Here is an 18,616-nt window from a genome sequence, read left to right on the forward strand (position 1 = left end):
AAGAGCCATTTTCAATGCTGGCCTGGGGAGAAAAGCTCCACAATTGCAAGTTACATTTTACATGTTAAAAAAGGACTTGGTTCATACAGCTAATTAAGCATTTATAGGTCCTCTCCATGATATTTGCAATTGGCTTCTCACAGAATGAAAAGACATAATTCAATACATAAGTTTCACCATTTACATAATGTGAAGATTTTTGTTATAAACTCAATTGGAAGTTTAATATTTCAAAATATATAGCTTAAGACTGCAGTACTGGTGCTGCGGTAGCATTGTCGCCTCATAGCAATACATTGTCCCATTTGATTCTCAGAGCGTCTTCTGTGTGGAGGCGTACGTGAATGGGGCGTGCCTTCGTTGAAGGTTGTGCATCAGGGCTAGTAACCCGGTCCATAAAAATCTACTACCAATCATTAGCGGACCAGTGTTCCGCTGTGGCAACCCCTAACCGGGAAAAGCCGAAAGATACAATCAATCAAAAAACTAGCCATTAGGTTAGGAAAATATTATGCATGGAGAGGGTAATAGTACAGTAGATATTGGAGAGTATAGTATAGTAGATATTGGAGAGAGAATTAGTTTTTGGTAGGGGAGGGATTAGAAATGCACAATCTGAAGAATTCCCAGTCCCTCGGCACCACATGCACCAGACCTCAACCTCATTACCACAATTAACAAAACATACTTGAGGGACAGGTTCATAACCTAGAGACTGCCCATGCTATGAAATAGACTTCCCATACATGTCAAGCAGAGCACCTCACTGACCCTCTTCAAGAGAAATCTTGAGTAGATGGGAAACCAAATACATCTCAGGGGAAACATCCAGTGGCACTCCTCGATGCATGCACTGTAACTATGGTCAGGTGGCATTATGCCAGGGTAATCGTATGGCTAGGCTTGTAAAGGTCCCAGGGACTTTAGCCTAGTACACACCTATGAACCTATGAATTACAGATTTTGCAGTGAAATGCATTGTGTAATTACATGTGTTAATGAAAATAGTTAAATACAGGGTAAACATCTGAATATTGTGCAACATTCTCACAGACCGTAACCCCCCCTCCACCAACCTGTCAGCACAGTAACTCTAGACAAAGCAAAAAATTATCATAACAAAGGCGTACCATCAGGAATAGTTGTATAGATTGCCAGTATACACTACTAGTATAACAGGGTTTGCATTAGTATACATTATAACAGCTGTACATTTGCCGCATTCTCACAGCCACTAACCCCTCCCAACCTCTCAGCACAATTCCAGGTAGAGCAAAAAATTGTCATATAACAAGTGTAGCATTGGGCATAGTTGTAAACATTGCTGGTATACACAGCATACTACTGGAACAGGGTTTGCATTGGTATACATTAAAATATATGTTCTGCAGCATTCTCACAGCCAGTATCCCCCCCACTACCAATATTTTAGCACAATTGTACACAACAAAAATGCAATAATGAATATTCCTATGCAAGATTCGATAAAAAGCTACATCAAATTTGGACATTAATTAGACCAGCCTTCCTTTCTCAGTCTTAGGAGAATTCTGGACAAATAAAATAAAATCAGAACTCTGCAGAAAAAGTTATACAATCCTCTCCCTAATTTTCCTCACCCCCCCCCCCCCCAAGTAAAAAAAAGTTAAATAAACCCAGCAATTTACCTTTTCAACAGTTGATAGAAGGCTGCTACTAATCCTCTGCTTGCTTCTCCTACACAAAGACCATACCTGTTCAGCCCTTTTAAATTGCCCTCAAAATGAGTTTTTCAGATCTTTTGCCCTTACAAGGGCAGTTAAAATGCAGCTTCTTTGCTGCTCCCATGGTCATTCCAGCAAAACTTGCATCCTCCGTCCATCCTTGTGCTATACCTTTCAACCTCTGTGTGAAAAATCTGGCCAAAGCCAAGAATAATGGTGGTACAAAGGCTTAAAAATAGGGACACATTTTAAATACTGCTCCTATAAACTTTCAAACTTGCTTTTAGTCTTTGCTTTAGCATACATTTAGTGAAGGATATACAGTCTGAAACTGAAATGTTTTCTATGTAGTGACTTCAGTACTCATTGATTTGTAAGAAAAACACAAATTTTATAAAGAACAAACCAAAAATATGAAGCAAAAATCTGGATATTCTTAAGTCTGGGCAATTCAGATGTGTGCCTAATGCCAATAAACAGAACTGACCCAACAGACCATATATTACAGCAAAGCCAATCAGGTCCCTTGCGTCACTGAAGCAGACCTGATTGAGTGCAGCTTTATAAGTGAAGCAAGGGACCTGATTGGTTGCAGCCATCAAGGAAGCAAGTTGTTTCAGGGGAAAAAGAAGCAGAATTGATTGACTAAACATCTGAATGAACGAGGTACCAAGTACAGTGGAAGAGATGGAGAAACCCACGGCTGCTTCATATGGGGGCCCTCATACAAAGGGAGATGATCTGGGGGTTCCAGTGGCCATGTGTTCAGTGGGTGCCTAATGCTGGCTATGTAGCCATGCATACCAAATCTGACTAGTTCTGATACACGAAGTGTAAGCACTGGCCTGGGAGATGAACCATTTACAGCTTACCTTTTAGCATCAGATATAGGTGCCAAACTAGGGATGAATTTCCATTTTACCATCCAGTTGCCCAAGTTGCACTTTAATTGGGTTAGGGAGGAACTCTGCTTCACATGATAGTGAGCCCGTTCTATAGACAGGTATGTATCCCAGAGACTATACTATCTCTCCAGCAGTTCCTATTTATATCATAGGCAAGGTTTTAAGTCTCTAGAACAGGTAATTCTGGTACTGTTTGTTTTGTGGATATGCAGGAGGTCCATCAGAGTTGGGTCTGACAATGCCAGGCATATATCTCCACTCAAAAGCCTGTAGGAGACCGAATACAGAGATAGGACCTTGAGGTGGTCTGCATAGGGCATATTACTTGCGTCCTGAGTTTTTGAGGAACTTCTGCGGATGTTCCAGTTGTTGGGAGGTGCCTGGTTAGGTACATACCAAAGGGGGCATTGTACTTGATAGGTCTGAATGCTGGATACAGTGGAACAGACTTCCTTGGACTTAGATGCCATACATTTGTTTAGAAGTTGCTCAATATAAAATGATTTCTTCACCACTGTAGACGCGTAATGATCAAAGGTTAGATCACCGTGTCCTTAAGTCCTTACTACTGGGTCAACTCTAAGGGTTATGTTGCAATATGATGGTTACTAGGGATAGATGACTTCCCAAAGGATTCCATTGTGCATTTCTTGGTATTTAGTTTTAGTCCATGGCTCTGACTCCAGTCTGTCAGCCCCTCCTGGAGAATATTTGTCAATGTGAGGTTCAATGACAGCTCAATTTGCAGTCCTCTGCAAATTTAGTCTGTCAGAGACCACTGACATTGGCCTTGACTTCTGAGAATTAAATGCCAAACAGGAATGGTCCAAGGACTTTTCTCTGAGGGACTCCACTTGTGACTGGCCTTTTTGTAGAGGTGGACCCCCCCAGTTCTAACTTCCTGGCTTCCTATCAGTAGGTCAGTTGGCTATCCACCGGGTGACATACGGGTTTGTACCTAATCTCTTGAGTTTGTAAACAATGCCCTAGTGGGGTTTTAAATGCCTTGGCCAGGTCAAGGTAGACAGTGTGAATGATTTTGGCCTTGCCCATTGCTTTGGTGACCTTCTCGAAGTCCACCAGGTTGAGTAAGCATGATCTGCCCTTGATGAAATCAAACTGGGTTGGGTCCAGTATCTGAAGGTTTACTATATCTCTATTGATCATCATAATTCTTTCCATGGATTTACATACAAGACTAGTGAGCCTTGTGGGTCTGTAGTTTCCAGGGTCTGTTGATGGCCCACTTTTGTGCAGAGGGATGACTTGCCTTTTTTCATTCATGATGCACAAAGCCTGTTTGGAGGCTACAGTTCAGTAGTAATTCCAGAGGCCCTGATCGGTAGTGTTTCATGCTATTTAGAATGTATCCTGGGATATTGTCTGGGCCTATTGATAGAGTTCTTGGTCTTGGAGCATTACGAACTTGTTCCCTAATGATAGGGAGTAGTTTGATATTTCCTGAGGGAAGGTTGGGGGGGGCAATAATGTTGGAGATGAATTTATCAGTATAGGTTGCTCCATTTACAATGAGCTCTGCACACAATTGTGTATTGCCTTTGAGGTTGTGGACATGGCTAAAGAATGCTTTCTTTGTCCTTGGCCTGGGAGTCCAAACTTACCTCATATTTGACTTTAGTAGCAGTTTTGCTCTCAGTTTTACTTTGAGTGTGCTTTATCCTGCTGGGTGCTGCACCTCCTAATTTTTGCCATGATTTTCTTCCTATTATATGTCAGATTGATTTTGTGATTCCACCAGGGTGGCTTGTTTTGAATTAGTTCTGTACTTCTTCCTGGTGGGTACAGCTGCCTCTGTGCAGCTATTAACATGCTTGTACAGGGTTTCTGTGAACATTTCTGCATAGGCAGAAGTGTTCTCAGGGTGTTTGGGGGCTTGAAGTTTTGCCATGTTCTCACTTAATAGCAGGAGGTTTGCATTAGAATAGTTCCTGAATATTCCCTGTTTAGCAAGGGGTCCAGGTTTTATTTTTTCTTCAAAGGAGACCATTTTGTGGTCTGACCTTACCAGGGAAGGCATTACAGTATGGGGTGTGCAAGCTGTCTGCCATATTAGTGAGGACCAGATCCAGAATGGTTGCACCCCTGGTTGGTGTATTGACCATCTGGTCCAGGGAGATTGTGTATACAAAATACAGGACTCGCTGCATGTACGTTTGTCATATAGGATTCCCAGTTAATTGTGGGGTAATTCATGTTGCCCATTAATATTGTATTGGGTTGGATGGTTAGTGTTTCTAATGCGTTTAAATACATGATATGGGTTTCCTGGGTCATAGAGGGGGCCTATAGTTTGCAAGGAAGGGTATCGAATTTTATCTATGGTGATTTGAACATTGAGCAGCTCAAGTTCATTGGCCTGTTTGACCAGTCTTGAAGTACACTTATTTCTGATGTAAATACACTTCCAGTCTTAGTCCCTGCCTGTGAAGTAGCTGGTCTAAATGTGTGGAAGGCATTATAACCTTGCACTGTTGGTGTGCTTTCCACAGCTTTAAACCACGTCTGTGACCACACAGACATCCGCATTCTGTAGGGTCAAGAGCACTTCTAGGGAGTGCAGTTCTTTTGTTTAGGCTCCTAGCATTGAGCAGTAATACCTTTAGATTTTCTTGGTTTTGATTTGCTATATTGGAAGTACTTTCAGTTTTGCATTGCCTAGAAAAGGCACTATGGGGGAAGACAATGATTTAGCTATTTGAAAGCCTAGAGGGGAGAGTTGCAGACCATCCATGGCAAAATAACATGGTCTGTTGACCATCTCCTTCCATGATGACAGATATTGCACCTTCTTAGAATCACACCAGAAACTAAGCCAATTAAAGTCTATCATCTCTTGTTTGTATTGTAACATCCTTGGAGAAGGTAGTATCTGGGATGGTTGGTTTAGAAGGGAAGTCTAAATGAAGAGGTCAGCTAAAATCGGAGTGGTTGTAGTCAACTGGCATAGTCTCAAGTGTAGTCTGAAAGGTAAGGTGTACAAGACAGTGGTGCAACCAGTGCTACTGTATGGTGCAGAAACCTGGGCAGCATAGGCAGAGCAGATGAGGAAGCTAGAGGTGAGAGAAATGAAGTGCTTGAGAAGGGAGGTAGGATGCAAACTGTGGGACAGACAAAGGACATAAGACCAGAAGCCAAAGTAGCTCCAATTGAAGAAAAGATCAGAGAACAGATTTGTGGTTATGCAGTGCAGTAAAACAGAAGACAATCTAGTAAAGATGATTTGGGGAAAAACTGGAAGAAGGTACGGAAATGAGGATGTCCAGCAGAGGGTGGATGGGTTGTGTAAGATATGAAACAGCCAGGCCAGCCAGTTGAAAGCAGGAGTGTGGTATTAAATCGAGAGATGGCTACAATTAACACAATACCACAACCCCATGTAGAAAATGTGAAAAAGTTGGGTGCTGTTGCTGGTGGAATTTTTTGAGGCATTCAAGACTAGCACAAGATGGAATTAACCCTTGACAGATAAACTGCCTCCTTTAGCTGTCCTAAAGTACCTCATAGGAATTTCTTCCTAGCAGCCAACTCGGTGAGAAGGAATTTTAAACGGCAGACTGTTCATTTACTACCTTTATGTAGATTTCTGTAGACACAGGGTAGTGAGAACAGATCCCTCCCTAATGCTTGAAGTAGTCTCTGTTTGTTGACTGAAGTCATGCAGTTTGATTTCTAACTGGTTCAGACATCTCACGGTGCACCAAGAAGACTACTGCAGTAGTACTCTGGTCTGCTGGTGTCCCAATAAACTACCATAGAAGTGAATGTCAAATGGCATTTGATTTACAGCGCAGCTTATTTGGAAGATCAGGCTCATTCTGTTCAGAAGTTTTTAGGAAGATGCATTTAAAGTATTTGAGACAGCTACCTGAATGCATTCACACATTCCCCAAGTATTGCAGAGGAGATGTGATTTTTCTGAAGTAGAATAGGATTTATTTTGGCTACTGTATGGGGCATATGTTGTAAACATCCTCCCTCTTCTGAAAATGGAGGGTACATTACTACTCTTCAACTGAATTTCTCCATCCTTTATTCTTACAATCAATATAATGCAGGTGTATGACCACGCTTTCCGTAACAGTAGGTGTTAGCTTCTACATAACATAGATTTCCTTTCCTCATTGCTCTGTTGGACTTGCAGTTGTATCTGTCCTGGTTACTTTGGTGGACTGGTAGTATTACTTCTAACTTTAGCCTGTAATGCTTTGGAGTGTCTTATTTCTTCCAATCTTATAGTTGTAAAGCGATTGTGTTCTGAAAACACTACGTTTTTTGTTTATGTAGTCTTATTGTAAGCTGCCAGTGTGTGTAGCTCTCCATGAGAGCATCCTTTTTTTTGCCTGTACTGGCTTGTTGGGCAACAGGTTAACAGTGTAAGCCATTCTCAGCACTTGTGCAACTAGGCCTAGACTTCCTTTAAAGGCTGTGGCAATGTATAAAAAGTATGCACCTTTGACATCTTTGTTCTACAACAAGTTAATTACGGTCTTCTGTTTAAAACCAGAAAAAAAGTATTTTCACTACACTCGTGCCACTGAACTTGAACAGTAAATTTTATCTTCACTGACATGGTGTCAATAGACCTTTAGTGGATGCACCACATCACACACAGATGAACCCATTGAAGTCTATGGATACATTTTACATGCACCTTAACTTGGTATCACTGTGGAATGTACTAAATTTGTATTCAGGCCATGTGTTAAAAGTAGCTTTTATTAAAATATGGCCAAAAATGTAAAGCCTGAGGAGGAGAAATGTAGAAGCATTTTGACTCAATGTGCTGTGATGCATATGAACACTGGTGAATGGTGTTTTCACGTTACCCCTGAAAAGGAGCAGTTGTGTTCAGTTTGCTTGCCTGATTAAATTAAAAAGAAGGGTCCAAGATGCTGAGATCTACCTTCGGCTGATACCCAGCTGGTATTACCTTAGTTGAACATCTGTTAGAGTATATTCACACAATTGTGCAAAAAGCCAATGGCTTTGTTAGATGTTCATTCTTTTCTGTTTCTTTTCCAGGTAAAATGTGTTGGAGTCTTTCTGGCTATTTCCTGTGGCCATTTGGGAAGGTGATTCGAAAGGTATGTACCTAAAGTTTAAACAAAACGTCAACATTTTAGAGTAATAGGTGGAAAGACATTGGTATCACTTAGGGTAAAATACAGATGTTCTTCATCTCACATTGCTGCAGTCCTTACACTTGGGTAGTCCGCTGTCCTCGGTCGGCCCGAATATCAAAGTATTAGGCTGACGTCGGTCAAGGTGCTTAAGACTGACATCAGGACGTCAGGGTACAAATGCGCATGACCAACGTCATATCCTCAGTCTTTTTTGCCGCATGGTCCGATGCAGAAGCAGCGTTGCGAGTGCCGTTCGGCATTCTGAAATTTTTCGAATTCGGAGTTTCAGACAGAGTCAAAGTTGGCTAAGTACCCCGTTGGGGAATATTTTAGTTTTTTCTTGCCTCAGTGGTTTACCGGATGTCAGAAAAAGTGAATAACTGTATTTCTTGTGGGAAACAGATACCGCATAGAGATTATCATACTTTGTGTATTCCTTGTTTGGGGCCTGAGCACGACGTTGTTGGGTGTCGCTTTTGTTCTAGGTTCAATAAGCGCACTATTGCTTAAGGTTAGATTGTGCCAGGTTGGTCTTCGGAAGCGGTGCAATTATAATATGCCGCCGGATGCTCCGGCCGCTTCAAGAAGCGCAAAGACAAAGCAGCTAAACCCAGGCAAGAAGAGTTGTCCGCACCGGACGCCGGTTCTTTAGAGGTCAGTGGAACCGGTGGTTCCGCGGAGGTTTCTCTGGAGTCCCAGGGGGAGACTTTGTTATTGCAGGATGTGGCCTCCCAGGAGGCAGGTCAGGCTGAAGGGGCTTCTCAGGTTACTGTACTCCCTCCCTTCCTAGGGTGGTTAGGCCCTCTCCTTCTGTTTCCAAGGCTTCTCCCAGAGGCAGGCCAGGGTTAGCTTCTGTTGGTGTCACTCCTAGTTCATCAGGATCTGTGCCCAAGAAGCACATGCTTAAAATGGCAGAAGATTTAATTACTTTGATTAGAGGTTCTTTGCCCCCTCCTGATAAGAGGCCTAGGGTGGAACCAGAGTTGGGGCGTTTTGAGCAGGCTTCGGATGTTTCAGAGTCTTCGGCTGAAGACTTGCAGGAGTATTCTCCTTATTCTGATTCTGATGTGGATGATTCTACTCCTTCTGCTTCTCCTCCAGAGGATTTTTCTTTTCAGAGACTCTTCATTCCATGAGGAACATTTTAAGTGGGAAGGTCAGGACTTCTCTGATTCCAGGAAAAGGCTTAGGGAATTTTTGCTTTTACCCCAGCATAGGCCTTTGGCTATACCTCCTGTTCTGGATGTTGTGGAAGATGTGTTTGCAGAGGCTTCACTTAATCCTGATTCTTTGCCTCCTGCTCCTGTTAAACCGGATAGGTATTACAGGGTGCCTGAAGCTCATAAATATCTTTATAAGAGTCCTAGGGCGGACCCAGAAACTGTTAGTCAGGGACCTAAGGGTGTCAAGGCCTCTGTTGTAAGAATCCGGTTCCTCCAGATAGAGGCCAGGGCTTTGGATAGATGGGGAAAGAAAGTCTATACTTCTTCCACCTTAGCTATGAGGGCTTTGAATTGCCAGTTTCACATGTTGAAATATCAAAACTATCTACTTTCTCAATTGAAGTCTAAGGTAGATGCTCTGGCGGAAGGTATTGAGTGTAAAGAATTACAAGATTTGGTACATGTTTCTGAACAGGTGGGTAAGCATTCTTTACAATGTGGTTTTGATGCTGTACAGGCCTCGTCTAGGGTGGCTGCCACTGGGTCAGTTCTTCGCAGGCACGCCTGGCTGAGGGATCAGAATTTATCTGACCATGTTAAGACAAGGATTTTAGATGCTCCTTTACAGTCTGATGTGTTTGGTTCACCTGTGGAGGCAGTCTTAAAGAAAATGGAAGACAAGGCTAAGTCTATGCAGACTGTTAAAGATTTTTTGCAAGTTCAGCCTCCGAAGTTTAGTAGGAATTGGCCTGCTAAGGGGTGGACGTACCCTTCTTATGATTCACAGTCTAGGGGTAGATGTAGACGTGGTAGGGGCAGAGCTCAGGGCTCTTTCAGGCCTAGAACAGGGAGTTCACCTGCACAGTCTTCGGGTGAGGGCAGGGGCCAGTCCTTTCGTAAACAGGCCCAATGACCTACCTTTTCAGCTGCCAGAGCCTTCTCGTCTGGCAGCACCTTTGGGAGGAAGGTTGGCACTCTTCAAGGAAACTTGGAGTTTAATTACCCAAGACAGATGGGTATTGGATATCATACACCAAGGTTACAAGTTTTATTTCCATACCTTGCCTCCTTTCAAAGGCATGCCAGACGTTCCTCCTCAGCAAAGAATAGAGGCTCACAAACAAATTTCTCTGCTGCTTCAAATAGGGGCCATACAGCCGGTCCCTCTGCCAGAAGTGGGCCTAGGATTTTATTCTCGCCTGTTCCTAGTACCAAAGAAGGGAACACGTGGAGACCAATTTTGGATTTATCTATCCTCAACACTTATCTGGACATTCCCAAGTTCAAAATGTTGACGTTACAACAGCTTTTACCTCTGCTGGGCAAAGATCACTGGATGGTGACTCTGGATCTCAAGGAGGCTTACCTTCATGTTCCTATCAGGCTAAGTTGCAGGAAGTATCTGCGTTTTGGGCTGGGACTTCTCATTATCAGTTCTCTGCATTGCCCTTTGGCTTATCTACTGCGCCCAGAGTGTTCACGAAAGTTCTGGCTCCAGTGATAGCTTTCTTCAGGCTAAAAGGAATACAGATCTATCCTTATTTGGACGATTGCCTGATTCTGGCTCAAGGAAGGGACGAACTTCTTCATCATTTGCAATATGTGATAGCAGTGCTAAGATGCCTGGGGTATTCTGTGAACGAAATAAAGTCCAGTCTAGTACCCTCTCAGGACATGTGCTTTCTGGGTGTGAGACTGAATACAGCATCCCAGATGGCCTTTTTGACCCCGGACAAACAAAAGAATCTTTCCCTTTACTTCCATCAATTGTCTCATCAGTCCAGGCTGACTGCAAGGACAGTCCTTCAAGCCTTGGGGTTCATGGCATCTTGTATTCTGGTGCTTCCCAATGCCAAACTGCATATGAGGAAGCTACAATGGTATCCCAAAAATGTATGGACACAGCACTGCCAGGATATGGACACTGTCATTCCGATAATACCTTGCATTCAAAAGGAATTTTTGTGGTGGGCTCAGGAATGTCACCTAAACAAGGGACTCTCTGACCCGGCCAGAGGCGAGTCAGATTCTAACGACAGATGCCTCAGACAAAGCTTGGGGAGCTCATCTAAATAGAAAGTGGATACAAGACACGTGGCCTGCCAGACTACAACATCTACATATCAACTTGAAGGAGATGTTAGCAGTCCAATTTGCATTAATAGCTTTCAAGGATTTACTTCTTCCAGGGCAGGTGTTGATTCTAACAGACAACACAACTGTCATGTGGTACATCAACAAGCAAGGGGGAACACATTCTTATCCTCTATGCAGGCAAGCAATGATTTTGTGGGAGACTGCTCTCAGTTTACAGCTAAATCTTCAGGCAAGGTTTCTGCCGGGAGCACAGAACTCCTTAGCAGATGTGTTGAGCAGACGAATTATGGATCCCCACGAGTGGAAATTGGATTCTCGTGTATTTCAGAAATTGACAGTGTCATGGGGAACTCCAGACATAGATCTGTTCGCTTCTCCACTAAACCATCAGCTGCCAGTTTTGCACAAAAAGGTTTCATCCCACAGCCTGGAAAGTGGATGCTCTTTCTTTCAATTGGAGCAATCTTCATGTGTATGCCTTTCCACCTCTGCCTCTCCTCCCAAAGGTACTCCTAAAGGTCAGACAGGACAAGCCAAAGATGATTTTAATAGCTCCAGATTGGCCTCGACAGCACTGGCACCCATTACTGAGAAGTCTGGTACGGGAGCCTCCATGGCCTTTGCCTTCGATTCCACACCTGCTGTCTCAGGAGAACAGTCATTTACTCAATGTCAAACTTCACTCTCTTCACCTAACAGCCTGGCATATTCTGTTTTGAACCCTGGAGGGTCTCAGCTTCCACAGCAAGTTTTGAATGTTATTTTGGAGGCCAGAAGGCCTAGTACAAGGAAAGTGTACGCAGATAAATGGAAGAGATTTTTATTTTGGAGTACAGCAAAGGAATTTGATGTTTCTGAGCCTAATTTAAGTGTGGCTCTTCAATATCTTACTGAGTTACTGGACAAAGGTTTGTCCTTCTCTTCTATTAAGGTTCATGCTGCAGCAATTTCTGCTCACTATGACTGTGACCCACCATTGTTTTCTCATCCTTTGTTTAAGCAATTCCTTAGAGGGGCAAAGAATATAAGACCCCCACGTAGAGCTCCTACTCCTGCTTGGGATCTCAATTTTGTGTTGGAGAAACTCACTCTACAACCTTTTGAGCCTGCAGCTACTGCCGAGTTGAAATATTTATCATGGAAGACTGCTTTTTTGTTGGCCATTACCTCTGCAAGAAGGGTTTCTGAATTACAGGCCCTTATGGCGGTTGAGCCTTTCTTAATTTTCCATAAGGATAGGGTATCTTTGCATACTAATCCTTCCTTTATGCCTGAAGTGGTTTCTAGTGTGGCTTTAAACCAAACTATTCATTTGCCTACTTTTTATGCAAACCCCCAAAATAAAGGGGAAAAGATTTTGCACACTTTGGATGTACACAGGCAGTTGCGATATTATTTGAGCAGAACTAAAGGGTTCAGGCAGTCTCAGCAGTTATTTGTTTCATTTGCTTTGGGTTCTCAGGGCAAGCCTGTGTCAAAACAAACTATTTCTAAGTGGATTGGGTTTTGTATTGCTTTCTGTTATTCCCATCATGGTAAGGAGATTCCAGCTGGGATTAGGCCTCATTCCACTAGGGCTACTGCCACTTCTACAGCTTTTTTAAGGGGGGTGGCGACTAAAGATATTTTGGAGGCAGCTACTTGGAGTTCAGTGCATACTTTCTCTAAGCATTATCACCTTCCACTTTACTCTAAATCTAGGGCTGGTTTTGCCACTGCAATTTTACAGGGCATTTTGGCAGCTCCTACTGCTCTATAGTTTTGCCATCCTCCCTTACCTCTGCTTTGGGATTCTACCCAAGTGTAAGGACTGCAGCAATGTGAGATGAAGAACATAGTACAGTTTTGTACCTACCATAAATGTAGATGTTCGAAGATCCACATTGCTGCAGTCCAATTTACCCTCCCTCCTTCCCCTCTGTAGTTAGAGGTGGTTGTGTGGGTTGGGTTGTAAATATTGTGTATATTGTATATATTGTACATATAATTAGTGCAAGGGTGGTGGGTTGGTTTTTGCTGTCTTTTGGTTTTGACCTTTCTTTTTAGGGTCTTCTGACATCTGGGGCAAGAAAAGACTGAGGATATGACGTCGGTCATGCGCATTTGTACCCTGACGTCCTGATGTCAGTCTTAAGCGCCTTGACCGACGTCAGCCTAATACTTTGATATTCGGGCCGACCGAGGACAGCGGACTACCCAAGTGTAAGGACTGCAGCAATGTGGATCTTCGAACATCTACATTTATGGTAGGTACAAAACTGTACTTTTGGAAAATGCAAAATAAAACAGGAAGGCTTAATGAGTGTCTAATGTATACAGTGTCATTGCAGTTGAAGGTTTGCATATAAAGAAGCAAGCATTAAGGTTCAGAGTAGTGATCTCTTTTCATTCTTCCTCACTGATGGAGTTACAGATCCAACTCTGCTGCATTTTCAAGACTTGGATCCTAGTCTCAAACTCCTCCTACCCATAATGCTCTACACTATCCCCAACTCCTCAGATCTCATTTGCTACCTTACAGCCAAGATGCAGATCCTGGTCTCGAGCATGAGACAGTTTTCCTTTAATTTTCAGGAATTAATATTGATGACCTTTCCCAGTTGTATGTTTCTAGTTTCTTTGTAGTTTTCTGTCAACTTCTTTCCTCCATCTTTACTAGATCTTTCACTAGTTTCCTTTGGCATTAGGGTGTGTGTTGTATTTCTCCTAAGTGCCTTGGCACTTCTGGATTTCTAATTGTAAAAAAAATGTTTTGAGTAGTTGGCTGATGGTGTTACTATTGTACTGTGCAAACACTTAACTTGCATTGTGTTTTTCTGGTTAGTTCTGGACATGTGTGTCTGAAGTCATTGTCTGAGAAGCCTTCAGGTTTTAAAAGTGAGCACAAGATCCCTCACTCCAATGCCCATAAGAGCATCTCTTCCCTGGGTCCCAACTATTTAAGGTTGGCCTGTGAAATCTGTGCCGCCTTTAATCCCAGGGCTATGTCTGACTGACAAAATAAACTAATTCTAAAAGTTTTGCCTGCCTCTTCATCTTTCTTGGGGCTGAATCTAATCATATGGCTGGACGAGCCTAGGAAGAGGTCTTTACCCAAGTGTCTAAGGATAACTTCTTGGCCTCCTCAGAAGTTTGCTAAAACCAGAAAAAGAAGTTAATTCCACTAAATGCTCAGCAGAACAAAAAAATGTAAATATTTGAAGAGCGTTGCACCACAGGTGTTAGTATTTCATCTGAGTATTCAAAACTTGCTAAACAACCAAAATGTCAGACAGCTTCAAAACAGCTTCAATAACAGGCTTTTACCATGTTGAATCCACAATATATGAAATATAGAGCTTTGCTGTTGTAAAAGTCAAGTGGCATAATTCCACAGCTTTAAAACATGTAGAGGTCATAAAAACAGAAAAAACAAACAAAAGTGAAGAACCCTTCTGATGTAAACAATGGACAAGCTCTTTCAGCTTTTTCAAGCCTTCTTCAGACCCAAGTAGGTAAGCTGGGTTCAGTGTTTAAAAGTTGGTATCATCCAATGAAACTACCTCGGTGAATGATAAATGTTAACCAATCAAGTTAGTTCATTGGTACACACCTCCATAGCTTGAAGTTAAAACTGTATTTAAAACTCTGTTTAAAACAACATGACAGTTTGACATTTCTAAGACAGACCTATTTTACTAATATTCCTTCTGAAAATCTTTTCAGTAGGTTCTAGTTAAAAGAACAAGCTCTGCATAAAAGCCAAGATTTGAGAGAAAAAGGTGAAACATAAAAATAAAGCTGTTGAATTGAAATAAAAAGTAGCGCCCTAAATGACCATCTTTATTTTTATTCACCTTTTTCTCTCAAATCTGGGCTAAAATGTTTGAGTCTCTTAAACGTCAAACTGTCATGTTTTAAACAGTTTTAAAAAGTTTTAACTTCAAGCTATGGAAGTGTGTACCAATGGACTAACTTGATTAACATTCATCATTCACTGAGGTTTTCATTGGATGATGCCAACTTTTAAACACTGAACCCAGCTTACCTACTTGGATCTGAAGAAGGCTTGAAAAAGCTGAAAGTGCTTGTCCATTGTTTGCATCAGAAGGGTTCTTCACTTTTATGTTAGTTTTTCTGTTTTTATAACATCCACATGTTTTAAAGCTGTGGAATTACAACGCCACTTGACTTTTACAACAGCAAAGCTCTATACTTCATATATTGTGGATTCAACATGGTAAAAGCCTGTTATTGAAGCTGTCATTTCGCCATTTTGGTTGTTTAGCAAGTTTTGAATACTCAGATGAAATACTAACACCTGTGGTGCAACGCTCTTCCAATATTTACATTGTTTTTTGTTCTGCTGAGCGTTCTTTAGCAGAATTCACTTTTTCTGGATTTGATTTTTATTTGCTGTGTATTCCGCACACAGTTTGTAACAGCAGTTTGTATTGAGTCACTACTTTTTTACTGCCTTTTCCACGCAATGTCTCTAGATTTAATTGACATGGAAAGAAAAGTTAGCGACAGTCTTTTCGTCTGGCGCGATTAATCCACTGATTCAGTTGAATCTTGCAACAACTGAGTTTTCAGTTGTGGAAACTGAAAAGGTTGACCTAAACTTTTGAGTATTTTTAAATCCGTCGAAAATGCGGCCTTTAAGCTAAAGAGATTACAATGGCAATGTTTCCATATGGAAGCCTGCCTACATAATCGGGTTATTCCTAGAGGTCTCAGGGTTAGATGTATGCCCAGTTATGGAAAGTCCTACCCTGGGGTTTTGGCCAAATGGCAAGCAATTAATATACAGACAAGTTTCAGTTATATGAAACTGCTGGTTGACCAAGCCTCAAGAAGAAGAAATGAGCACCTTGATAGAGGAGAAACAAAAATAACTTGAAAGTATGAATTTGATAACTTCATGAAATTGGAGAATTTACAGGATAAGCTAACAGCATATGAAGTTAAGCTAAAAGGCATTAAAAGTCAGAAATTAATGAGAGACTTTAATGATATACAGAAAGGCCATTTATTTGAATGGCCTAAAGTCAAACTTCAATGAGCATCCACGGAAAGAAGATAGAAATCCTGAGCCAAGAGGTTCAACTTTGTGCACCAATAATAACCATAGATCTCGAGATCTTTTGGTTAGTGCACAAGTCCATCACATGGACAAACAAGAGCCTGTAGTCAGAACAGTCCCGAATGGGAGTATTGTCACCAATGAAAATGCTTGTGTTATCGAACAAGAACATGACTCGGATGCAATTGTCAATACCAGTCCTTTTAATAGTACTGGTATCAATGGCCCTCCACTAGGAACAATACCTAACAGAGGAGCACATGTTACCATCACAGAGCAGCTACCTTTTTTCTAATGATTAACAAAGTCTCTCAAACGGGGAGATCTGCAAGGAGAGAGAGAAAAGGAAAGGGACACAATAAATTCTTTACTGGTTTTTCGAACATTCAGCTCACTCACTCTCAGATCTATTAGAGAAAGGTCTTTTTTATTCCTGCAACCAATTCTACACGATGAATTTGCACTGGACCTTAGAATGTTTGGAAGGAATCTTACTTTGAAGTATATTTTTGGGGATGGAAATAAATGTCCCATTAAAAGTAATACTATGCTCAAGAAATCGAGCACATTTGTTCCCCTCAACCACCCAGCCGTGGATTCTTTTATTCATGCCTGTGAAGAGTTAATGAGAACAAGAATGACTCAAAGGGGGGAAACAGTTTTTTCAATCTAACCAAAGAAGAAAATCGGGCACTTAAAGAGCTGAAAGAAAGGAATGATATTGTGGGTAAACCTGCTGATAAAGGAGGAGCCATAGTGGTAATGGATGCAATGATGCATGTCCAATGGATGAAAGAATTAAGTGATCGAAAGACCTATTCCTTGATTAGTAAAAAATGAACTAAATATGAAACTGAAGATCCAGCAGGTTCTTTATGACATGCTATTGCAAAGACAGGTTAATGAGTATTTGCATGATCTTTTCATCACTGAGCACCCCACCGTACCAACTATCAGTGGATTACCTAAAATTCATAAAGATCTTAAACGCCCACCTTTAAGACCAATTGTGGCTGGTAGAGGATGGTTGACTGAATCTATTTCTATGTTTATTGAACAAGAACTAAAAAAGATGCTGCCTAGGGACTCCACTGTGATTAAAGATACAGCTGAGTTTCTACAACATCTGTATATAGCTCTAGAACATTGTGATGATCTTGACAGTCTGCTATTGGTAACCCTAGACGTGAATAGTTCACTTCCATACCAAATAATTATGGCATTGAAGCAGTAAGAGAATTTCTAACTGAAGAGAAGGTGGAATCACGTTTAATATGTGATCTTTTGGAAATCGTGTTGGAGTACAATGTGTTTACCTATGACAACAGCTACTATTGGCAGAGATGGGGGGGTTGCCATGGGCACGCCCTGTGCCAATAGTTATGCAAACTTGGTTTTAGCCAACTGGGAGAGAGCTTGGTCCAAGGATGCTAATAACATTTGGAATGACCAGATAATTCTGTACAATTGGTTTGTGGATGACATCTTTGTATGGAAGGGCAAAAAAGAAGATTTAAGAAGCGTTGTTAACTTCCTGTCACAAACCACTACTTTTCTGAAATTTGATGTAAAAACATCTAGAGATGATTGACTTTCTGGATGTCCGATTATCTATTGATCCGGGGAAGGGAATAGACACTTGCCTCTATAGGAAAGATGTGGTGAAACCACATGCTCCATTTTTCCAGTATGCATCCTAGGCATATTTTCTCTAACATTGTTGAAAATCAGATTGCAAGGATTTCAAAGCTATGTACAGAAGAGGCAACCTTTCTCCAGGAAGAAGAGAGGCTTATTAATTTCAGCCAATGAGGCTATGGAAAGAAGTTTAGAACTAAAGACCAGAATTAATGACATACGTAAAGGAAAAGGCAAATCTTTTTATTCCTCTAAGGTCAGAGAAGGCGAAAGTACACCATCCCTAGCTATACCTAAAAGAACATCTAACTTAAGGTTCAATTTGACTTGACTATGGATCATAACGTATGCCAGGTGATAAAAGATCTGGCCGATTCTAACTTCGGATAAAAAGTTAAGAGATTGTTGGAGATAACCCAAGTTTCCTTTTCAAAAATAAAAAGAATCTCAAAAGGATTTTATGCTCAAATGATGGGATATGTAACAACTACGTACATAATAATTCATCAGGAACAAAAACAATGTGGCTTCTGCAAGGTCTGCAATGTAATCAATTGTAGCAACACATTTAAGCATCCGGTTACTAAACAGACATTTGTTTTTCATGGATTAGCTAATTGCCTAACCAGCAATATTGTTTACATAGCTGCCTGCACTTCCTGCACAACATTTTATGTTGGAAAAACTAATATGAAGTTAAAGGAAAGAATTATCAAACAGCAATCCGATATACGTAACAAAGGAAACGTTCTCTTTTTCTTCATTTACGTGAGCATGAGGGACATAGCTTTGTTTTCATGGTCATTTCAAAGGTACATTTTACTTCCAGAGGAGGAGACCTGACCAGAGAGAAAGCCAAATGGATAATGCGGCTGAGGGCAGATAACCCCCCTGGCCTTAA

The 18,616-nt window shown here is 41.5% G+C and overlaps 1 protein-coding gene across 1 annotated transcript in view; it reads left to right on the forward strand.

Moving 5' to 3' along the window:
- LOC122815078 (putative cation exchanger C521.04c) overlaps window positions 1–18,616 on the forward strand; it is a 1,300,764-nt gene that overhangs the window by 624,507 nt on the left and 657,641 nt on the right. Inside the window, exon 6 of the mRNA XM_044087322.1 lies at window positions 7,652–7,713. Within this exon, the coding sequence (XP_043943257.1) occupies window positions 7,652–7,713 (62 nt within the window). The remainder of the gene's footprint in view (window positions 1–7,651; window positions 7,714–18,616) is intronic.

This window comes from Protopterus annectens, chromosome 11.part0 (assembly GCF_019279795.1).
Source record: "Protopterus annectens isolate FY-2018-M chromosome 11.part0, PAN1.0, whole genome shotgun sequence".
Taxonomy (NCBI): Eukaryota; Metazoa; Chordata; order Ceratodontiformes; family Protopteridae; genus Protopterus; species Protopterus annectens.